The sequence below is a fragment of the Sinocyclocheilus anshuiensis genome, unplaced genomic scaffold (genome assembly GCF_001515605.1).
Source record: "Sinocyclocheilus anshuiensis isolate Anshui unplaced genomic scaffold, SAMN03320099.WGS_v1.1 scaffold224, whole genome shotgun sequence".
NCBI classification, from domain to species: domain Eukaryota; kingdom Metazoa; phylum Chordata; class Actinopteri; order Cypriniformes; family Cyprinidae; genus Sinocyclocheilus; species Sinocyclocheilus anshuiensis.
Window position 1 is genome coordinate 919528 of NW_015558577.1, and position 20303 is coordinate 939830.

General features: G+C 38.0%; 2 protein-coding genes across 2 annotated transcripts; both read left to right on the forward strand.

Moving 5' to 3' along the window:
- Nucleotides 1-794: 794 nt before the first annotated feature.
- Nucleotides 795-3171, forward strand: LOC107679713 (fibroblast growth factor 3-like). Its single transcript, XM_016475342.1, has 3 exons — nucleotides 795-1071; nucleotides 2252-2355; nucleotides 2778-3171. Exons 1-3 carry the CDS (start codon nucleotides 795-797, stop codon nucleotides 3165-3167), a joined length of 771 nt encoding a protein of 256 aa, XP_016330828.1. The 3' UTR covers nucleotides 3168-3171.
- An 8185-nt stretch (nucleotides 3172-11356) lies between these two features.
- Nucleotides 11357-13788, forward strand: LOC107679733 (fibroblast growth factor 4B-like). The gene is made up of 3 exons (XM_016475374.1): nucleotides 11357-11651; nucleotides 12801-12904; nucleotides 13612-13788. The coding sequence occupies exons 1-3, from the start codon at nucleotides 11357-11359 to the stop codon at nucleotides 13786-13788; spliced, it is 576 nt and encodes a 191-aa protein (XP_016330860.1).
- The last annotated feature ends 6515 nt before the right edge of the window (nucleotides 13789-20303 follow it).

A 20303-nucleotide genomic window follows, 5' to 3' on the forward strand; every position in this document is an offset into this window, starting at 1 on the left:
CTCATCATGAACTTTTCCTGTTGCAAGTGACTTTTACTGATTTTTTTTTTCTAGCCGATTGTCCAGACTATTTTGTGTTGTCAGTCACTCTTTTATATTATGAGTCAGAAACATTCCATACATAAATGTGGATAATTGAAAGCCACGTGCGTATGTCTATGAATGTTAACATCATCACTGTTGAAATGTGCCAACAGGCATGAAAAGAGAATCAATAGCGGCTGTCCCATGCAGGCCAGTGTTCATGCTTCAATATAATTTTCGGATCTTTCAAAAGAAGCAAACTCTGCCCTTGGATGTCTCTCTCTTTGTGATGCGGTTTTCCGCTGTAAGCCACCGTGTGTAGTGCTGTGTAATTTTATCCACGCTGCAACCTCTTGGTTCACACAAGACTGATACCTTGCCTCCCCTTTTCCTTTGTATCAATTGGTCGGGGTTCGGGCTATTGTTGCAGGAGGGCTCTTTTATTTCTGTGCACACTGTCGATCAGCGAAATCTCACGATAGGCTCCCTGTGAAACCGACTGGCTGTTTTCTCCTCCTCGGTCAGATACAGTCTGCTTGGAGAGCAGAGTGGAACCCATGAGCACCAACGAGGCGAACCCATGCTGTTGCCATCAAGCCGGCTCTAACAGATGACCGCGACATTTTAAAGAGGGGACAGAAGGATACAGCACGTTTTGATTTTAATATTCAGTTGACTGGATCACTGACTAATGATACTTCTTTGATGGGACCCCGTGTGCCAGCTCTTTCTATTCCAGCGAGATTTTGCCGACATCCCGCCATGCCACAATGGTTATAATTCTGCTCTTGTTGTTACTGAGCTCCTTGGATTCGAGTTTACAGGAATCTCTGGCTCCGAGGCTGACCAGGACCCCAAGGGCACCTTGTGCCAGGGGCCAGGTGTGTGACCCAAGGCAGCGGCGAGATGCTGGTGGACGCGGCGGGGTTTACGAGCACCTCGGGGGAGCTCCAAGACGCAGGAAACTTTACTGCGCCACAAAATATCATTTGCAAATTCACCCGAACGGGAAAATAGACGGATCTCTTGATGAAAACAATCCTTTCAGTGAGTAAACCCTTCTCGCTTTTCATATTTGTGAATGTCAATTTCTGTGCGGTATGAAGCTTGCGTAATTGCGCAAATCCTACATTGGAAAACATTGTGCGCTGACAGTATTCGGGAGGCGCCTTTGCGCATTAAATAATTAACATCGAACAATAACTCACCCTGCCCGGCTTATGTTAAGTTGACGAATATAAAACATTTAAATCAGCGTTCTTACCACAGTTAAATGAAGATTAAAGTAATGATGAGAGCACTTTTGCGGACTGCACAACTTGTAAGCTAAAAATTTCGTCTTGAAAATAAAGCAACTGTATTGCATTATTTTGTGAGATACATTTCAAATTACTTTGATTGTATAACTTACATCGTAAAGACAATTCCCTGTCAAATTGCGTAGCCTACATTGCAATCTTAAATCGTCGTTCTTTAAATTACAGCATTCGTTTATCTGTCTTAGTTTTCCAATTTGTCAAATCCGAGTGCCCATGGAAAATTACCATACGAAAACAGGATTCAACAGACAGTTTAACATAATGACTTAGACAACGGATGTGTTTATCCAACGTAAAAGGATGATTATTCGAAACAGAAGAATTAGGAGAGCCATTAATCAGTGGAAAAAAGGGATGAATAAACATCCTCTTTAAGAGGCGTTTAGTGTCTGTATATCTAACCCGACAGCGTATGTTGTGTAGACTGTGACTTAATCAACGAAAAACTTATGTAGAAATAAAACAACATTTAAAACGGCATATACCACAATATTTACAATTAATCCGACTGAACAACACACACTCTAAATTATTTAATATTAAACGTGGGTGAGATTGTAAGTTTAAAGCAAGTGGTTTAGCCTAATTAAGTTAAAGACATCAATCAATTATTTTTATTTATATAAAATACTTTTATATTAATTAATATTACAGTAAATAAACGTAACTATTTAATGTATAGTATAATAACACTTCTATAATCATTAATTAATAATACAACTAATCGTTAACTGAATAAAATTACACCTTCAAACATTAGCGAAATCATGACAGGTTTGTGAAAACTGATGAACGACCTCGACTGACCTTGTATCGAATCCTACACATTTTTATGCTATTTGAAAAGCTATTGTAAATGACTTTCCCCATTTCTAGCATGCGCAATAACTGCTCCGCTCTTTTTCTAGGTATACTCGAGATCACAGCTGTGGATGTCGGTGTTGTGGCGATAAAAGGCCTGTTTTCTGGAAGATACCTGGCTATGAATGAGAAAGGACGTCTGTATGCTTCAGTAAGTGTTACGTCACGTCGGAAAATCAAATAGCTGAAATTCGCTAGCTGTGGGATCAGATAACAAGAAGGGCTATTTGAGGCTATGGCCACATGGTGGTGTTTTTCATGCGGAACGAGTATGCCTACATGCTGCTAGATTACTGAGAGTTTGATTATTGAGTTTTGTTTCCCTCACTGGGGACCTTGTCACTGAAATTTCTGGTCAGCAGAGAGTGATAACCACATACGAGGTTCTTACTTTTGCGTTTGAGATGCTGAGAATTCAATTGTGCAGCTTTTGGATCAGTTTAAATGTTGACTTTTCTACAAAATGGAGATGACTTGTTGAAGAAATATCTAAAGTTTTTGAGGGCGCATCTTGTTCCAGGTCCAGTTATGAATGTCAAAATAAAGTAATACGATTTTTTTCAACCCTTCCAGGAAGTCTTCAACCGAGAGTGTGAGTTTCTGGAGCGCATTCACGAGCTAGGCTACAACACCTATGCATCAAGGCACCATGCTACCACCCAGCCTCCATCAACAGGGTCCGGGGCAGGGGGCGGCAAGCGGCGTGCCAGTTCTACGAGGCAGTGGTACGTGTCCATCAATGGGAAGGGCCGGCCCAGGAGGGGCTTTAAGACACGGAGCACAGACAAAGCTTCCCTCTTCCTGCCCCGTGTTCTGGGCAACAAGGACCATGAGATGGTGCGCAAGCTCAGAGAGAGCCAGCGGCACCAGGCCGGCTCTCACAGAGCCCCTGTGGGTCGGGCAGAACGCAGAAGACGACGACACAGGGGCTCCAAGGGCCACAGCAGAAGGGCTGACATTTAACACTCTCTTGACACAGATGGAGAAAAGATCCAAAGCCACTGAGAGTCCAACAGACCAAAGGAGTCACATGGAACAATTTTCTCGAGAAAGGATGATGTTGGGGAAAACCCCCCCCAAAAAAAAACCTTTTGGGGAATTATGAAACATCCTTTTGCTTTGTTTTTGCATCCGAAACACAAAGACAGTCCAGATAGGTTCATGTGACCAAATTTAACACTACTGAAAGTTTTGTCTTTTGCGTTGTTTTTTCATGTTCACACTTTTTGAAGTCTTTTCTGCTAACCCAGGTGAAAAAAAAGTACACTTCCATAATGTACTTAAAGTGCTCTATTTTCGCGCACTAATTTTGTACTTAATATACTAAAAATGATTCTTTAGTACTTCTTAAGATAATCTTCTAAGTGTACTCAACTGTGCTATTTTGAGACACCATGAATATGAACTAAAATGTGCTTTTAACATACTGTCTCTGTATTAAAAAATGTATTTAGTTACCACTTGAACCCACCTTTGTATAAAAAGATGGCTTCAAGTGGTACCTAAATACATTTTTAGCACATTTTAGTTCATATTCATGACGTCTCAAAATTGAGTACACTAGATGTTCTTAAGATTATCCTAAGTATATTTTTATACTAATTTTTAGTATATTAAGTAGAAAAATAGTGTGCAAAAATAGAGCACTTTAAGTATGGAACTGTACGTTTTTTTCACCAGGGAAAGACGTGTAATTATTGTACATAGCTGTACAGTCATTTATGTTTTATGTGAGCAAGATAACATAGAGTAAATGTTTGTAATCATGAATTAGGATGTTGTACAAGTGCTTGACAATGCCAATGATGTGTTATGTATTGGACTACGGCTTTTATAGGTGGTGTACAGACAAGCACTTTTTCCTTTTTGAAGTATAAAGTAGAAAACAAAGATCCATACACATAAAACAGATGCTTTTTAACTTACATGTGATAGGCTACTGTTCTTAAACTGCAATCAGGAGTACTTTGTATATTACTAATGTAATACATATTTATTTTGTTTATATGTTTTTAAGTTATTGATGACATAGTTTCTACACTTCCAAATATCAAAGATTTTCTTCAGAAGAGATGAATAGTTGCATTGTTAGAATAACACTGTTATCGTTGAACAATTGAACAATCCCGTAAGAGTAGACTCTTCAGTTTCCTATTTCTTAATACACATTTGAGTCTAAATACATGTAATGACATCAGCTCTGAAGCATAGTTTTGATAAATGTCAAATGTATTGAACACTGTAAGCTGAGTAATGCATTAAAACGGCATTGTTTGACACTGAAAGCTAAACATCTGGAGGAATGTCACCAATAAATTATATGAAAATACACATTTTTTGTTTTATTGCTAAGCATACATGATACAGTGGCATTTTGGACAAAAGACTAGAGTGAATGATCAATGATCTTTTATTTCGTTCCCACCTTACATGCATTCTCTGTTTCTAGAATAGCCTACATAATACATATTATGTGGAGCTTAATTAAAACTTTGACAGCTAAATTAATGGCAATGTCTGCAGATATATTCACCGCAACTGTGATAGTGATCGCACAGGTATTGAAGTCTCTCAGCGGTCCAGCAAAAAGGGACTCCCTCTTGGGACCATCCCCCCTTTCTCCTTAACTGCCTCAAGTGACATCATCTAGAAGAAGAAGAAGAAAAAAAAAATCGATGGGAGAAAAGCAAAACACAACCACTTTGTAAAATATACTCACATAAAATACTTTTTTTTTTAATTTTAAAACGTACTTACCGTAACAGCCTGTGTTTCGCATGAAGAGCGGCTACTTGCAAGAACAGAGATCTGTGCTTTTGAAATCTATAGGAGAAAAAAAGACGTGTTATTCTATACTTCGCAGCTTCGAGAGCTTCCTGGCGGTCACAATGGCATATCTCTGGGGGAACCTGGGAAGCCGTGCCGCTTGAGATATTCTTCTTCCTTTTTCTAAACGACGAGAGCCTGTGATCTGAGAAACAAGGCAATCCCCGATGAAAAAATATGTCTTAGAAAGTGTAACGCGTTGTATAGTTTGTTATGAATGCCAAACTCTAATATTACTTAACAGGAATGCCGGACTCGAGATAAATGGAACTGTTTGAATGAACCTTTGTCTTGCCATCCTGATAGCTTATTTTTCACATACCCATTCATATATACATAAATACATGGGAGGCGAGATCAAAGCTTTCCTCGACGTCAAATATCATATTCACCATATTAATCAGAAACCGAGGAGTGCTTTCTTCCCTCTGGCCAATGAAAATAACGATAGCACCAGCTTTACAATACTTATCACAGATAATACAAATAAGTGGTTTGCTCTCAAAATTATTGGTAACATTATTCAGATGTATTCTTCTAAAAATAAAGGTATGCATTTGGATCCAAAAACAGTTGTATGAAGTCTGATATCATTAAAAATTCTGAAATCAAAACTTCCATTAACAACCTTTTACACTGTTTTACACTAAAAAAAAAAAAAAGCACAATTGCACTTTTTATTTGTGCATCACTGATCTAACTGATCACTGTTTACAGCCAACTCAAGAATACAGAAAAATGAACTAATAAAAATGATTAAATCTAAAAATAAATCTGAGGGCCAGAAGACCTTGCGATTCAAAAAAATGGGTTACAAAAATATTTGAAGCCCCTGGAATTACAAAACTCATTCTGTCCAACAAAATTCGCTGAACCTGTGTGCAAAGTTTTTCATGCTCTTTGGTCGTAGCTCTAACTACCTATTCAGGCACACGACGCCCCTTTTAGTTCAGTGGCATATAACAAGTAAACAGAGACCCAGGGGTTAAGGTTCAGCGTCCCGATAGAGCGACTTCTGATGACCTGCCTTCAACAATGACACGTCTGCCGCCATGTCGAGGGCATATAAGCGCTCATTAACCCTGCTGCCAAAAAATAAATAAAAATAATAATAATAAAAAAAAAAAACATAAGGCCATAAGATCGGGCTGTCGGGTCATGTTGAGATTACACCTCACGTGTAATTTCGAATGAGAACAGAAAGTGTACAAGTGCTAAAAAAAGAATGAATGAATGAATAAATAAATAAATATTATTTCCAAAATGACTGTAATATTTTTGAAATCTACTGATAATTAAATTACCCCACGAGTGCTTTCTCAGAAATCACTTAAAGCCGTGCACTACAGTGAAAACCGCTCCAATTAAAATCACTGCGATTCAGTCTCATTCTTCTCCGGCCAAGGGCCTCAAAGGGCTGCTCCTCGTGCCCATCTAATTGGTATCGTCAGGAAGTCCTCAAGTATTGACCCAGCGGAGCCTGAGGGGTCTTTGTTCGTACAGACAGTTCCTACTGGCCATCTTTGTGGACCTTGTAGAGTTGCTGACCTCTGCACTAACATCACACCATATTGCTTCCAGCTTGACTGTTTTTTTAAGTGATACATTTATTAATGCTATTAGGTTATTAGATAAAATGACACAGAATCGACTGAGTGTTAAGCTGTAAAATGCTTCATATTTTAGACTAGGGTATTCTTCTGGAATATTACTACAAATACCATTATAATAGGTTACATATGAGGCAAAGAAAATGCTCTGCTCAAATAAAATGTTTGAGATACAAGCACAGGCTTTAAAAGCAGTGCAACTAAATTCCACTAACACACAGCAAACTGTTCTGTCTTTATTCAATAAAGCTATTTGTAAACTTTACAGTAGCCTAGGCCTAAATGTCTGGGCAAAATAAATCCTATTTGAATTAGTCACACTAACACGATGTCAGGAAGGTTAATGCACTCCAACATCTCAGCAGTCTAAGTTAGCAAATTCTTCTGTCACTGTGTTTCCAAAAGTGTCCTATAGAGGGAAGCACTGACTTCTGTCCAGTTTCTGTGCAATCACAGAACGTTATCAAAGGTTTGCTAATGTTGTCCTCGCAATAAATGTAGAATTTGAAGGGCGGGTTGTCACTTCTATGGTTGATATAGGCTTGGCAATTAGTTTTTTTTGTAGGTGTGCTGCAATTAAAGAGCGGTAAAAGTGATTCACTTTTGAAGAGATATTAGAGGAGTTACAGGCCCTCTAAACACTTACCCAGTAAATCCAGCACACTATAATAATAACACTGTATTACTGTGAGAACTCACAGTTAAACTAGTTGTGTTCGATTGATCAAATCCTAGAGCACTGCAACTAATTCATCTCACATATTACAAACAGCACAAGTCAGTTTCTCACGCCACTATTATTAAAAAAAAATAATAATCTAAAAACGATCTCTTTGTTTTAACCCCAAACTTGTTCAACTGTTTGACTGAACAAAATCGTCTCATTTCCACACACATTTGAGAGGCGGATCTGAAGCGGTTGAGCGCGACTGCAGCACCATGGAGAGCGGCTGAGCGCCCTGTTATTATTAAATTCACTTCATTCCTCTGCTTGCATTCAGAAAGTTGATAGGGCTACAGCTTGTAAGAGACTAGACTAGTTGAAATGTGTATCATTTGTTTGTTGCTAGTTCTGTATCAACGGCAAGCACTCGGTTTAAAAAGTAACACAATGACTTTCATTTATATAAAGCGTTCATTATCGGTGAGCAGCAGACTAAATTATGAAAGCGTGCATGGTGTGTGGGTCTAAATATAAACACTTGTAAAGACCGTTTGAGTTTTTGTCATTATAATTCAGCAGTGGCTGTAAAGCATCACACGCCTTTTCGATTTGGGTATCTAAATGGGTCAAACAAGTCTGTTTGATCAGTGTCTGGGCCGCCAACATGTATATAAAACCAGCCACACATGCTTAGATCAAATGAACCGCTTGACAAACGACCCATTCCTGTGTGCAGAAGACCCCCATCAGCAAGCAACATTTAGTGAACCGTCAGAGCTCGGATGGGATCGCCTAGATACAGGTTAAGCAATTTGGGTAACAGGCTCTGTGTCTAGAAGGTATTCAGCTCTCCTTTTTGAAGTTAAGAGATGAGAGTGCTCTGTCTGGAGGAAACGTTGTCATGCGAAACAAAGGCGGGGCAAGCAAGAGTTATGGTGAGGGAACTTTTTGTTTGTTTGCCATGATGATTTGTATAAACAAATCAGTCCCAGATATCGGCCCATATACTTTTAAATCAACAGGCCTACCTTGTTTAATTAATGAAGTTTTGGACATTTCACCACTTACATCTACTAACAAATACATTTGAGTGTACATTTGTTTTTGTTTTTTTCTTTCATTATAGTTTATTCCTAATATTGTTAATTTATGCAGAAATAATGTGCATCAAAGTCAAAATGTGTAAAACTAAATAAATGAAAACAAATAAATAAAATAATATTAAACTAAAATAGTTAAATTAAATAAAAATTATAAATAGGCCTTTAAGTTTTGGGCATTTCACCACTTACATCTACTAACAAATACATTTGAGTGTACATTTGTTTTTTGTTTTTCTTTCATTATACTTTATTCCTAATATTGTTAATTTTATGCAGAAATAATGTGCATCAAAGTCAAAATGTGTAAAAATAAATAAATGAAAACAAATAAATAAAATAATATTAAAATAAAATAGTTAAAAATTAAATAAAAATTATAAATAGGCCTTTAAGTTTTGGGCATTTTACCACTTACATCTACTAACAAATACATTTGAGTGTACATTTGTTTTTTTTTTCTTTCATTATAGTTTATTCCTAATATTGTTAATTTTATGCAGAAATAATGTGCATCAAGTCAAAATGTGTAAAACTAAATAAATGAAAACAAATAAATAAAATAATATTAAAATAAAATAGTTAAAAATTAAATAAAAATTATAAATAGGCCTTTAAGTTTTGGGCATTTTACCACTTACATCTACTAACAAATACATTTGAGTGTACATTTGTGTTTTTTTTTCCTTTCATTATAGTTTATTCCTAATATTGTTCATTTTATGCAGAAATAATGTGCATCAAAGTAAAAATGTGTAAAAATAAATAAATAAAATAACATTAAAATAAAATAGTTAAAAATTAAATAAAAATTATAAATAGGCCTAGGTATAGAGCCCCTAAAATGTATTTAGACATTCTTGGACACACCTAAAGCTAAATAACAAAATATCTGCAAATAAATGATTTTAGAGTTAAATATTTCGAACCAAGTAGCCAGAGTTAAATATTTCGAACCAAGTAGCCTACTGCAAAGAGGATTTTTGAGAATACATGAAGTAAGTAAGTTCTAACAGAGTAACCACAGGTAGTGTATCAAATTATCAAACACCTGTCTTAATTTTAAACATAAAAATTGTTTAATTATTTGAAATGTAAACTTATTTTTGTTTTGCTATTTTATGTAACGCGAACATATTCACTTATAGCAAAAGTATCCAAATACTTTTGTACGCCACTGTATCGTGAACACGCAAATTTACCTTGAAGAGGAACTTGTTTGTTTGTAAACAACAGAACATAAACAACAGAACATAAAAGAGTCCTTCTCCTATAAACGGATGTGTAATTAAACCCTCTGCGTAATTTGCTCCAATATAGTAAATACACCCTCGGGTATTCATTCAGCCCGAGCAGTCGGTGCGTTAAAGAGGTGTTCATTCCGGGCGGAATTATTTTCACGTACTAGGCTATCCTTACGAAAGCCTCTATCAATAGTAACGCAAATTACAATCTTTTGAGGTTTCAAGTAGGTGTCTTACTTTTATGTTGATAAGTGTTTTGACCATCCCCCATGGTCTTTCCGTTTTACGTCTCATCCTCTACACTAGCAGCAGGGAGCGCGGGGCCGCTGAGAAAGCTTGACTCACAGTGTGATGCGTCCAGCGGTTTACACGCTCTCCCCCACAATGCTCTGACGCACAACATTCACAACTAGACACTCGTAAGAGGTCAGCTACAGCATTGTCAGGCTGAATTATCTAGCAGTCTTTACGCTGTCAGAGGGATGTGCAAAAGCTCCTTTACAGAATTCAGCAATTATGTTTGCACATCCACGTCTGTGTGTCATTTTCATAACAATTTATGTCATTACGCATACCATTTCCTTATTTTCGTTTTCCACAGCATTGTTCTTTCGCGGAACAGGGCCGCTTTTTCTTGAATTTGTATTTGCAATTCGTTCGAATTCGACTTTTGTTTTTTTCCTGTTATTGTTCAGTTATAGAACGGTCTCCTACCTAACACTGCAGTCTGTTAACGTTGCGATTTCCGATACATCCTCTCATACATAAATGATTTTATTTCTGTCCGATTATAAAGGAAGCCTACACAAAGACTCAACAATATATACATTGTTGAGGGGGTTTGCAAAGCGCATATCCTACACTAAGCTTAATTCCACGTATTTTATATGAAAGATTATATCTTAAAAATACTTTTCAGTAACGACAAAAAGCTATGGCACTTTCCACCTGCCGCCAAATAAACTGTTGCGAAAAGAGATAGCCTATAGTTGCTAGTAGTAGGCTACCATCTAGCAGGCTACCATCATTTGTCACTTTATAACACATTCTTATATTATTGAAGGTAGTTAAGAAAAATTTAATTATTTATAATAGGCGCATCAAAGCAAAGATGACCATTAACAGCTTCTAAGAATGACTTGCGTTGAAAGTCATTCGGACGCAGATTTGAGACTGATAAAGACACTATTCCCATGGACAACGGCATTGCACTGTCAAAGTTAACGAATGTTGTTTTATTGTAAGGGATCGGTTATGACGTTTGCCTCCTCACTCGCACGCGCGCACACAGGCGCGCAGTAGTCTCACTGCCCACGGCATGGACGTGCGCACATTATAAGGATTCAGTGTGCTCAGAGTGGCGCAGAAGGCTTCTCCGTCATGCACTAGGTAGTGTGTGATGTAATTTCGCTGCAGATATAAATATCGTCGGCAAGGGAAAAGTAGCATGGCTGAGCGAGGCTAGAACTGACGGTCAACATTTTCCAACTTTTGTGTGAAAACAAAACAGCTTGAACACCAGTCTGAAGTGTAGTGTCTTGAGAGGAAACCCACTGAGCGCGACTTCATGCCGCTCACTAGGGTTGACCGTAGCTCTGTCTGTGAGTAAGCCGTTTTGTGCGTCTTTTTGGCTGCCGACACAAAAACAGAGAAAGACGGTAGTTTGGTGTCTTCAACTCTTTCAAACGCTCACGTACCGCTCAGAAGGATGAGTGTCCATTCGGCCCTATTACCAATACTGGTCTTAGGACTTATGACAAGCTCAGTGCGCTGCGCTCCGCTGCCCGGTGGGCAGAACGGACCCGTGGAGCGACGCTGGGAGACCCTCTACTCGCGTTCTCTAGCCCGAATCCCCGGGGAAAAAAGAGATATCAGCCGGGACAATGATTATCTCACGGGCATTAAAAGACTGCGACGTCTCTACTGCAATGTTGGCATCGGCTTTCATCTCCAAGTATTACCGGACGGTAGAATTACCGGCGTGCACAACGAAAACCGTTACAGTAAGTTTCATCTGTTATTTGTACTTATGCATGCTGGATCGGCTGTTGGATTTGAAACTGTCACCCAAATGAAATTGAATTACGAAAAAGAATTAGCTTACAGAAGTAAAAAAATAAAAAAACACAAATAACGCGCAGTGGCTGTAATTCAGTAAAAATAATTGTAATAAAACTTTAAGTTAGACGAATTCAACATCGTGCCATGTTTGATAACATCAGCAAAGCATGTTGTAGCGCTTCGATTTACATTTCCCGAATCAAGTCATCAGGTGTGGTAGTGCACCAGCATCTGGCATCCTGCGTTACGCACGCAACAGGTATCCGTAACCAGAGCAGGACAGGAACCGGGCCAAAATCCCAAGCCTAAAGTTGAAAGTTTTAAACTCATCATTTACGGTAGATTAACCCTTCACTCTTTAAAACAATAAAGGTTCTTCAGTGATTCTTTGGTTCAGACTTTCAGGCTTCTTTAGAGAATGTTCAGTCTATTACACACCAGTACAGATGGCTTTCTAAAGAACTACAGATTAAATTGTTTTGGAATTTAAAATGTCTTCTTTTGACATTAGGCTAAAACAAAATATTTCTGAGACCATATCTTTAAGAATTTCAACCTAATGTCAATTCAAGGCAAATGCAATATATAACAGGCGTTCTAAACATCTGTGTTGACGCACTTCATATGTTTCTAAAAACAAACCCAAGAAGTATTGGTTATGTTTGTCAACATTCATCACAGACTAAACAAACAGTAGTTATTTTATCATTAAATGAGAAATATTGTTACAAAGTTTATTAGGCCTACTAAGTTTTCCTTAGACCCTTCTAAAGTGGTCAAGGATCTGATCATAGAAATGTTCTTTTTCTGACACGTGTCAATCAAATCATTGGGGAAAGACGTGGTTTAAAATAAAGCAGAAGTAATTTAAAAATACATATTAGTGGGTTTACAGAGAAAGAATAGATGCGATATTACGTTTGGGAAATTTGAAGAGGCGGAAAGTGTCATTTCCTTCAAAAAGGATGCTCTGGCAACTTAAGCGTAAACACGTACAATTTTTAGAAAGGCAGTCATGGTTGGGAGTTGCCAGACAGGGCTAAAGATATAAGCCAAACAAGGTCATTTATTTTCTTTGTTGTGTGTTTCAGGTCTTCTTGAGATATCTCCGGTGGAGAGGGGAGTTGTGACACTGTTTGGCGTCCGGAGCGGGCTATTCGTGGCCATGAACAGCAAAGGGAAGCTTTTCGGATCTGTGAGTATGAAATGATTTACAATGGGTTTCCGCCCGTGAATGTTCTTATCAGAGCTCGATGACATATCACCCTGTACTTGAGATCCCTCACGGCCTCACCACCGACCTCCCCTTCCCCGTCGCACAGTCTCCGACAGCGTTACATTGTTGAACTCAGTTGTGGCGTGCTTCCAGTGACTAGTGGTGTTTTCATTGTGGGACGGACAAACCCAGGAACGGTAGCGCAGTAGATCATTCGGACTACGCATTCCATTCTTAGCATTGCCAGCCAACACATGCACCTACTGTCCTTCCCAGTCAGAGTAAAGATGAACTGGCCAAAGAGGACCACCCAAACACCATACTGCTACCCTCTCCGATTTCTTCACATAGACTGACCAAGACCCCCAAAACACCTACACGTTTCTATGACCCAGAAATCGCGTAACTTGCTGATAGATGTAATTTTAAACCAGTCAGGCCAAGCAATATGGATCTATCAACGTTGGCTGTCCCTTGCAAAACAATCATGAAGACAGATCAAAGCTGTCTCTTTGCTGTAGATTATAAAATATGATAAACCGTTTGTTCTGTTTGCTCCATAAAATTCCTTGCTGTAAAGGAACGTCGCTTTATTATTTAATCAAAATGCCGATGATATAGCCTATGTTATGACTCGTGAGAAATGTCAATGAAAATAATCATTGCTATGTTCTTTTTTATTGTAGATGCAGTTCACAGATGAATGCAAGTTCAGAGAAAAGCTCCTTGCAAATAATTACAATGCGTACGAATCGCAGGCACATCCCGGAATGTACATCGGACTAAGTAAGACTGGCAAAACAAAGAAAGGAAATCGAGTATCGACATCCATGACGGTGACACATTTCTTGCCGAGAATTTGAGCTCATTTGGAGGGGCGCAAGGTGGCGGAACGACGATGCACTTTCTACAGAAGTTAGGCTACATGTGAGTGTATCGTGTCATGTATGTAAATAGTAGACTATTTATATCTGTTGATTTTATATTCATCACAACGTCCTCTTTCCGAGGTGGAAGACAACAATTAATTTATTTGTTATTTGTTAATTTATCCTCATTGCTGCTACCACGTGTTCATATACAAGTGAAATTCCTACAATGTACATTTTTTTGCACTGTTTGTGTTGTTCTAAAGCAAATGTTTCGGAGAGGTAGCCCTAGTCAGTGTAGACGCCATATTATTTTCTCACGAATGAAAACAAGGTTTGCAATTTTCAGAACAAACGGTGTACAGCCATTGGGAAGGTTTTGGAAAGACGCATTTCAATTTTGCGTCTGCTGAACGATCAACAGTGAGAAACACTATCCGTCGCAGCCCCGTTTTAATTTTTCGCATCACGAAAAATTAAATATGGCGTCTACGCTGAATAAGGTCCATTTGTCCTTCGTTGGAAAGAATATGTAAGTCTTAGGTCAAGCCTCCTATCGTTAAGGTGAAGACTATCAACCCCCATAGTATTAGCACTGGAACAATTGTCCAATGTCTGAGCTCCTTTGTGCGGAGCTCGGATCTAACTGAAGCAGTATCGGCTTACTCTAGCTTACTGAAGTTCTACCCCTTCAAATCTGTTTTTAGCTCTGCCGGGGGGGTTGAACTTTGAACTTATCCTCAGTCAATCTTTGTCACATTTCTAAGGCTCTGGATAGAGAGAAGTAGCTTCTTTAACATACAGACACGAATTGAAAAATTCAAAGGCATTGCAATGCAGATACTGTACCCTGAGCCCCTTTAAAGAGACATACTGTACAAAGCCAAGTCCAAGTCAGTCTTTGCTGGGTGCCTGGGGGGAAATCAGTTATGTTAAACATCAGTATTTTTCTATGGTGGTAACACGGAAACAAAGAAATGACAGTGTTGTGTGTAAGTGAACGAAGAGTTAAGGTAAAAACAACTTCCACAGTGAGTTTCGAGGAGGCGTATTGGCCACTTTTTTGTCGATTTCTACCTCATGCAGTTTCCAACTGACAGTTTCCTACTTTGAAAATCAGCTGACATAGAATGTTTAGTTCTAAGTTGCTCTTCTGAGACTACTGCTACTCTGTGAAGTTCTGGCGGCCATTGCGTCCTAGTTGCGCCTTGTCACGTTTGAGCTATCTTTACCCTGCGATTTACTTTTAGAAAGGATAATCATGTTGGAAATATTTGCAGACAGCTGTTAGACTATACTATATGCTCAACCAGTAACCCTATATTTTTCTTTATATATATTGTAAATGCAATATGGTGCAAAACTGAGAAGCTGCTTTAAACATGGTAAATGATGCTAGTAAAATAAATATTAAGATATGATGCATTCATGCAGGGATAAACAAGCTTTCCATCTTGAACCTTTAAAAACACATATTCGAGAGATTATCTTTAAAAAAGCATTCCTTATTTTCATCGAAATGGCCTGCAGGTACACTTAATTGAAAGAAACTAATGTACCTGAGTGTAAACTAAAGTGAAAATGGATGGGCTTCAAGAAGCTTTAAAGAAAGCATTAAGAGACAATTTTGAAGCTAAACTGACAGATTTGCCTCATAAGCATAAACACATTCACATGGTTTTATTTAAAGCCATGGTATTTCAGCCTTTACGTGTCCAAATTTGCCATTTGTTTCTTACCATGCCCTGCCTGGATGTGCACATCAATTAGTTTCACTTGATGACTCTGAGCTACCTGAGCTAATGCTGGAGGAGGGAGGGTTGTCCGTGTTTCTCTTTTACACAGCTGTGCCAAACCTCTTTCCAAATGGACATGATTTGCATCAGTGTGGATGTTGTTTACAGTAGACCGAATGGCCACTGAAGACAAATTGTCCCTGACCCTCATTACAATGTAGAACTGACACAAAGCATTGGTCTTGATTTGTTTAACCAAAAAAAAAAATCAATATCAACAGGCATGACCTAGTAGCCTGAGATTAGTGAAAACGGAACATCCTCGTCTTTCAATACAACAATGTTTTTTAATGTGTTTATGAACAGGGATATATGTGGTGTATTAAAATAAACCATATACCATTTCTCTGTCAGTTCCCTTCCCATACAGTTGTGTTTGCATCCATGGCAGAGCTCTAGTAAATGGGCTGACGTCTGAGTCCTGTAGTAGTGCGCTCTGAATCCTGTTTTACCAAATATTGTCTGTAGTTTTATACAGGTCTTGTTAAATATCGTGATGTATGTGCTGTGCACATGATGATACCCTAACTTAAATGGAAGTTAATAAATATGTCAATCATACTGGTCTGAGTGTTTTTAATTCTTACAACAAAAGCACATGAAGGTTCAATGAAACCGACAGCTGTGATGGCACAAAACACGTAAAACTAGAATATCTCCCAGCATATCTATAGAAAGGGGCCTTTCCCTGGTGAAGCTAAAAATACGCTCACAGACTTGTGTCACTAGACTATGCGGGCCCGCCTGGAGTGCTGTGCTTGATATTTCTACAAGGACAGCACTGCCAAGACACTCTACTGCTGTTATTTAACTTGCCAAGGCCCAGTTTACAGATTGGGTGGTTTTGCCATCCACAAAGCCAAGCGGTCACTCCTGGGAGTGGAAACCTCTCTTTCAACTTCTGTGAATGTTTCCAGAGGAGGACTCCACTGCAGCCCTTCCAGGCATGCGGTTCCATGAAAGGGGACCCCGTTTAAAGTGGTGTGGGCCCTTCCTTTTTCTGTGTGCTGACTAATGAGCAGATATGTCAGACTGGTCTTTGTGAGGCCACGATTGGCTTTAACTCTAGATCAACTGCCAATGCTATTGTCTTTCTTTAGTACAATCCACAAACTGACATTTTATGCAAAAAGAGTTATGCATTTCCATGTAAGTGTAGGATAACAAAAGGAGACATGAATGACAAAGGACAATCCGCATCCACCCAAACATTCATTTAGTTGTCTTTTATCTGTAACTACTGTATAAACTTTGATCTATCACTTATTTATTTGTTTGTTTATTTATTTAATTTAATTTTGAACAGCTAAAACGATACTTACTTATTAACTTATTCACATTCAACAGGTGAGGGTGGCAAAAAAGTCCACGATAATAAACAAACAAACAAAAAACAGAGAAAATTAAAATGAAAATGCATTCCAAATTCAAGTTGGAATTCAGGTTGGTTTCTTATAGTAAAAAAAAACAACATTTATAACATGCTTAAATTTAATAACTTAAAAAATGTCATGTGGTGTAACCATCAAGTAAAAACCATTAACATAACTTTCCTTACACCTTGAATACATGTGCATACATACATATTATTATTTTCAAAAAACATCTATTTTTCAGGTAAAAAAGTATTTATAGAAATATAATGAATTATTAATTTATAAATATCATACCTATTTGGGAGGTGGATCCACATGACATTTTATACCTGAATTAACTGTGACTTGTCATAAAAATTCAGATTATCTTATATTATATCATACATTTTTTTGAATGTTGGCCGCACTATAAATTACTTTAATTTTGTGGACAAAAACTTTATTTAATGAAACTATATATATATATATATAATTATGATATAAGAACAGTTCATCTTTTTCACTTTATATCCCTTCAAAAACACCAAAATTGATTTAGTTAATTTAATTCAGAAATTAAAAGCATGCTCATAATCGAAGAGGTATATTCAAGTCACTGTACGTGTAAATTGCATGTGTAAAGTACTTTTGAATAAATTTGACGTCATGCCATTGATCTTTACTTTACAATACACACTCTGCACTCAGTATATTCAAATAAACCTATCACTTTAAAGCAGGACAGGCGAAGTGAGACAGGTGTGGTCACTTAATACACATGTATTCCTGGACATGAGCTGGGGCTAAATGGAGCCCTATCATTGCCCAGAAGAATGACAACTTTTTGCTCCAATAAACTTAGTCTGCCATGTATGAGGGTTGTAAAGGCCCTCCTAAAAATAGGTTCTCTTCACCGCCTATCTGCGTCAGTTTCATTGTCTGTCAACCAAATAAACATCCATCCACCTCTCAAGTACTTCTTCTCCATTAAGTTGTTTGGCCCAAAACTGTCTTTATATCATAACAGGCCTTTCAAGTTCTCAAGAGCACAAAGACTTCACAAGACGGGCCAATGGCCTAACAGCTCACAACAATGTGTTCGCTAACAGAAAGTATATTGAGAGTAATTCACTTACTGATGCTCTGGCAGCCAGGTGGTGGCTTTAAGCTGAAGGGAGGAGAAGGAAGCAGAGGAGGAAGGTGGAACGAGACACTTTGGCTACTTTGGCATTGTCTGTGGTCATGCGTATGGCCCATCCTTCTGTAGGAACAGAGAGGCTGTGACACATGTAAAGCTCTTCAGGGGCAAGTCAAAACCACTTATGTTACAAATAACAAATTACATGACCTCAGGCAATACATGTCTAACAATACAGTCAATCACAGACAAATACACTCCCATTCAAAAGTTTGTGGTTGGTAAGATTGTTTTTGAAAGTTTCTTATGGTCAGTGTATTTTGAACATAAGATCTTAGCTTATGATTATATATTTAGTAAAAAGTAACATTGTGAAAAATTATTACAGTTTGAAATAATGGTTTTCAGCATTTATTTAAAATACAAATATTTTGTAACATTATACGTGTCTTTACTGTCACTTTGATAAATTTAATGCATCCTTGCTGAATAAAAGTATAAAGTTCCTTAAAAAATCTTTGACTTCTAACTTTTGAATGGTATGGACAGACAGACGGACGGATGGACAGACATTCAGATAATCAATAACAAATACATGGTGAATTTTCCCTATTATTCCCCTTTTTTTTTTGCTAGCAGCACATTTCCTTAGGATTATTTGATGAATAAAAAGTTAAAATGAACAGCATTCATAGAAATCTTTTGTCATATGTGACCTTGGACCATAAAACCAGTCATAAGGGTCAATTTTTTGAAAATGAGTTTTATACATCATCTGAACGCTGAATAAATACGTTTCCCGTTGATGTATGGTTTGTTAGGATAGGACAATATTTGGCAGAGATACAACTATTTGAAATTCTGGAATCTGAGGGTGCAAAAAAAATCATGCTCTTTCAAGATAATCGCCTTTAAAGTTGTCCAAACAAAGGTCTTAGCAATGCATATTACTAATCAAAAATTTTTTAAACAATTTAATGCACCCTTGCTGAAAAAAATATTTAGAAAAAATCTTACTGACCTCAAACTTTTCAATGGTATATAGATAAATGATGAAAACATATACATTTATTGCACTGTAAAGTCACTTCTGATAAAGGCATCTGCCGAATGCATAAACAGCACATACAAAATGGCTAAAGTGAAACAAGCAGCTGGAGGATGGGCTGGGAGAAGCAAATAAGTGATGAAGCAAATCAGATGAATTCAAATTCCCGCACCTGGTTGGAGCCACAAGCAACCACATGAATGCATCTGCTCCATCCTCCACTGACAGCGAATCCATAGACTCCACAATCACTGTTATACCAACACACACCTGCTATCAAACATACCTAAACAGAAGCTTTTCAAAAGAGAACCCACAGGGATACAGTACTTAATAAAAGATAAAACAGATATCTTTCCATTGAAAATTTATAATTATAAACATAAATAATGTGTAATCGTTATCAGTGCATTTTTCTGCACATGTAAATATCAGCACTTGCGGTTTGTTTTTGCATGTTGCTGCAGAGGGAGAGTACAGGGACTCGGATGCCTGAGGCAGTCTGCCTGAGAGTTGTATTTAGATAGGGTGTTTGTGCCTTGTGCCCTCTTTGTAGGGCCAGCTGTAAGTTGTCTGTTTGGGATACTCCAGATGTTTGCCCATAAAGACAAGGCACTTCAAACAGCTGCGAACAACATCTTAACCCCCTTGCACTTCCACCATGTTTAGAGGTGTATGCTGGGGTTTTAGCAGAGGGGAAATGACTCTGACTCTTACCCTGTAATCATGGGGCCGGCTGGCCAGCATGTCGAGGGGGGAGGAGGGAACCTGCCAGTCACTTTCTATTCCACATCTTCTAGCACTGAGGGGAAGCCCTGAAACTCCATGAAACCTGCAGATTCTCACCTTTCCCAAGGGAACTTGAACTTGAATCAAGTCGCTCCTGTCTGGGAATATACAGGCTTTATATGAAAGCTCAGAAATGAAGGTTCTTCATTGGATCTAAGCAGTGCTTTGGGTGTGGGACGTCTTTTTTTCAAGAATTTGTTGGATATGTTTTGTTAGAGAAAGCTTAATGTTACATCATTTGTTCTTCACAGCAGCATGTTAGTTTCAGGAGGGTTTAAATCAACAATACATGGATTTAAAAGGGGTTTAAAAAAATTATTCTAAGGCTGGCTGCACACTAGACGATTTTCAAATCTTAAACGATTTTAAAACCATGGGAGACC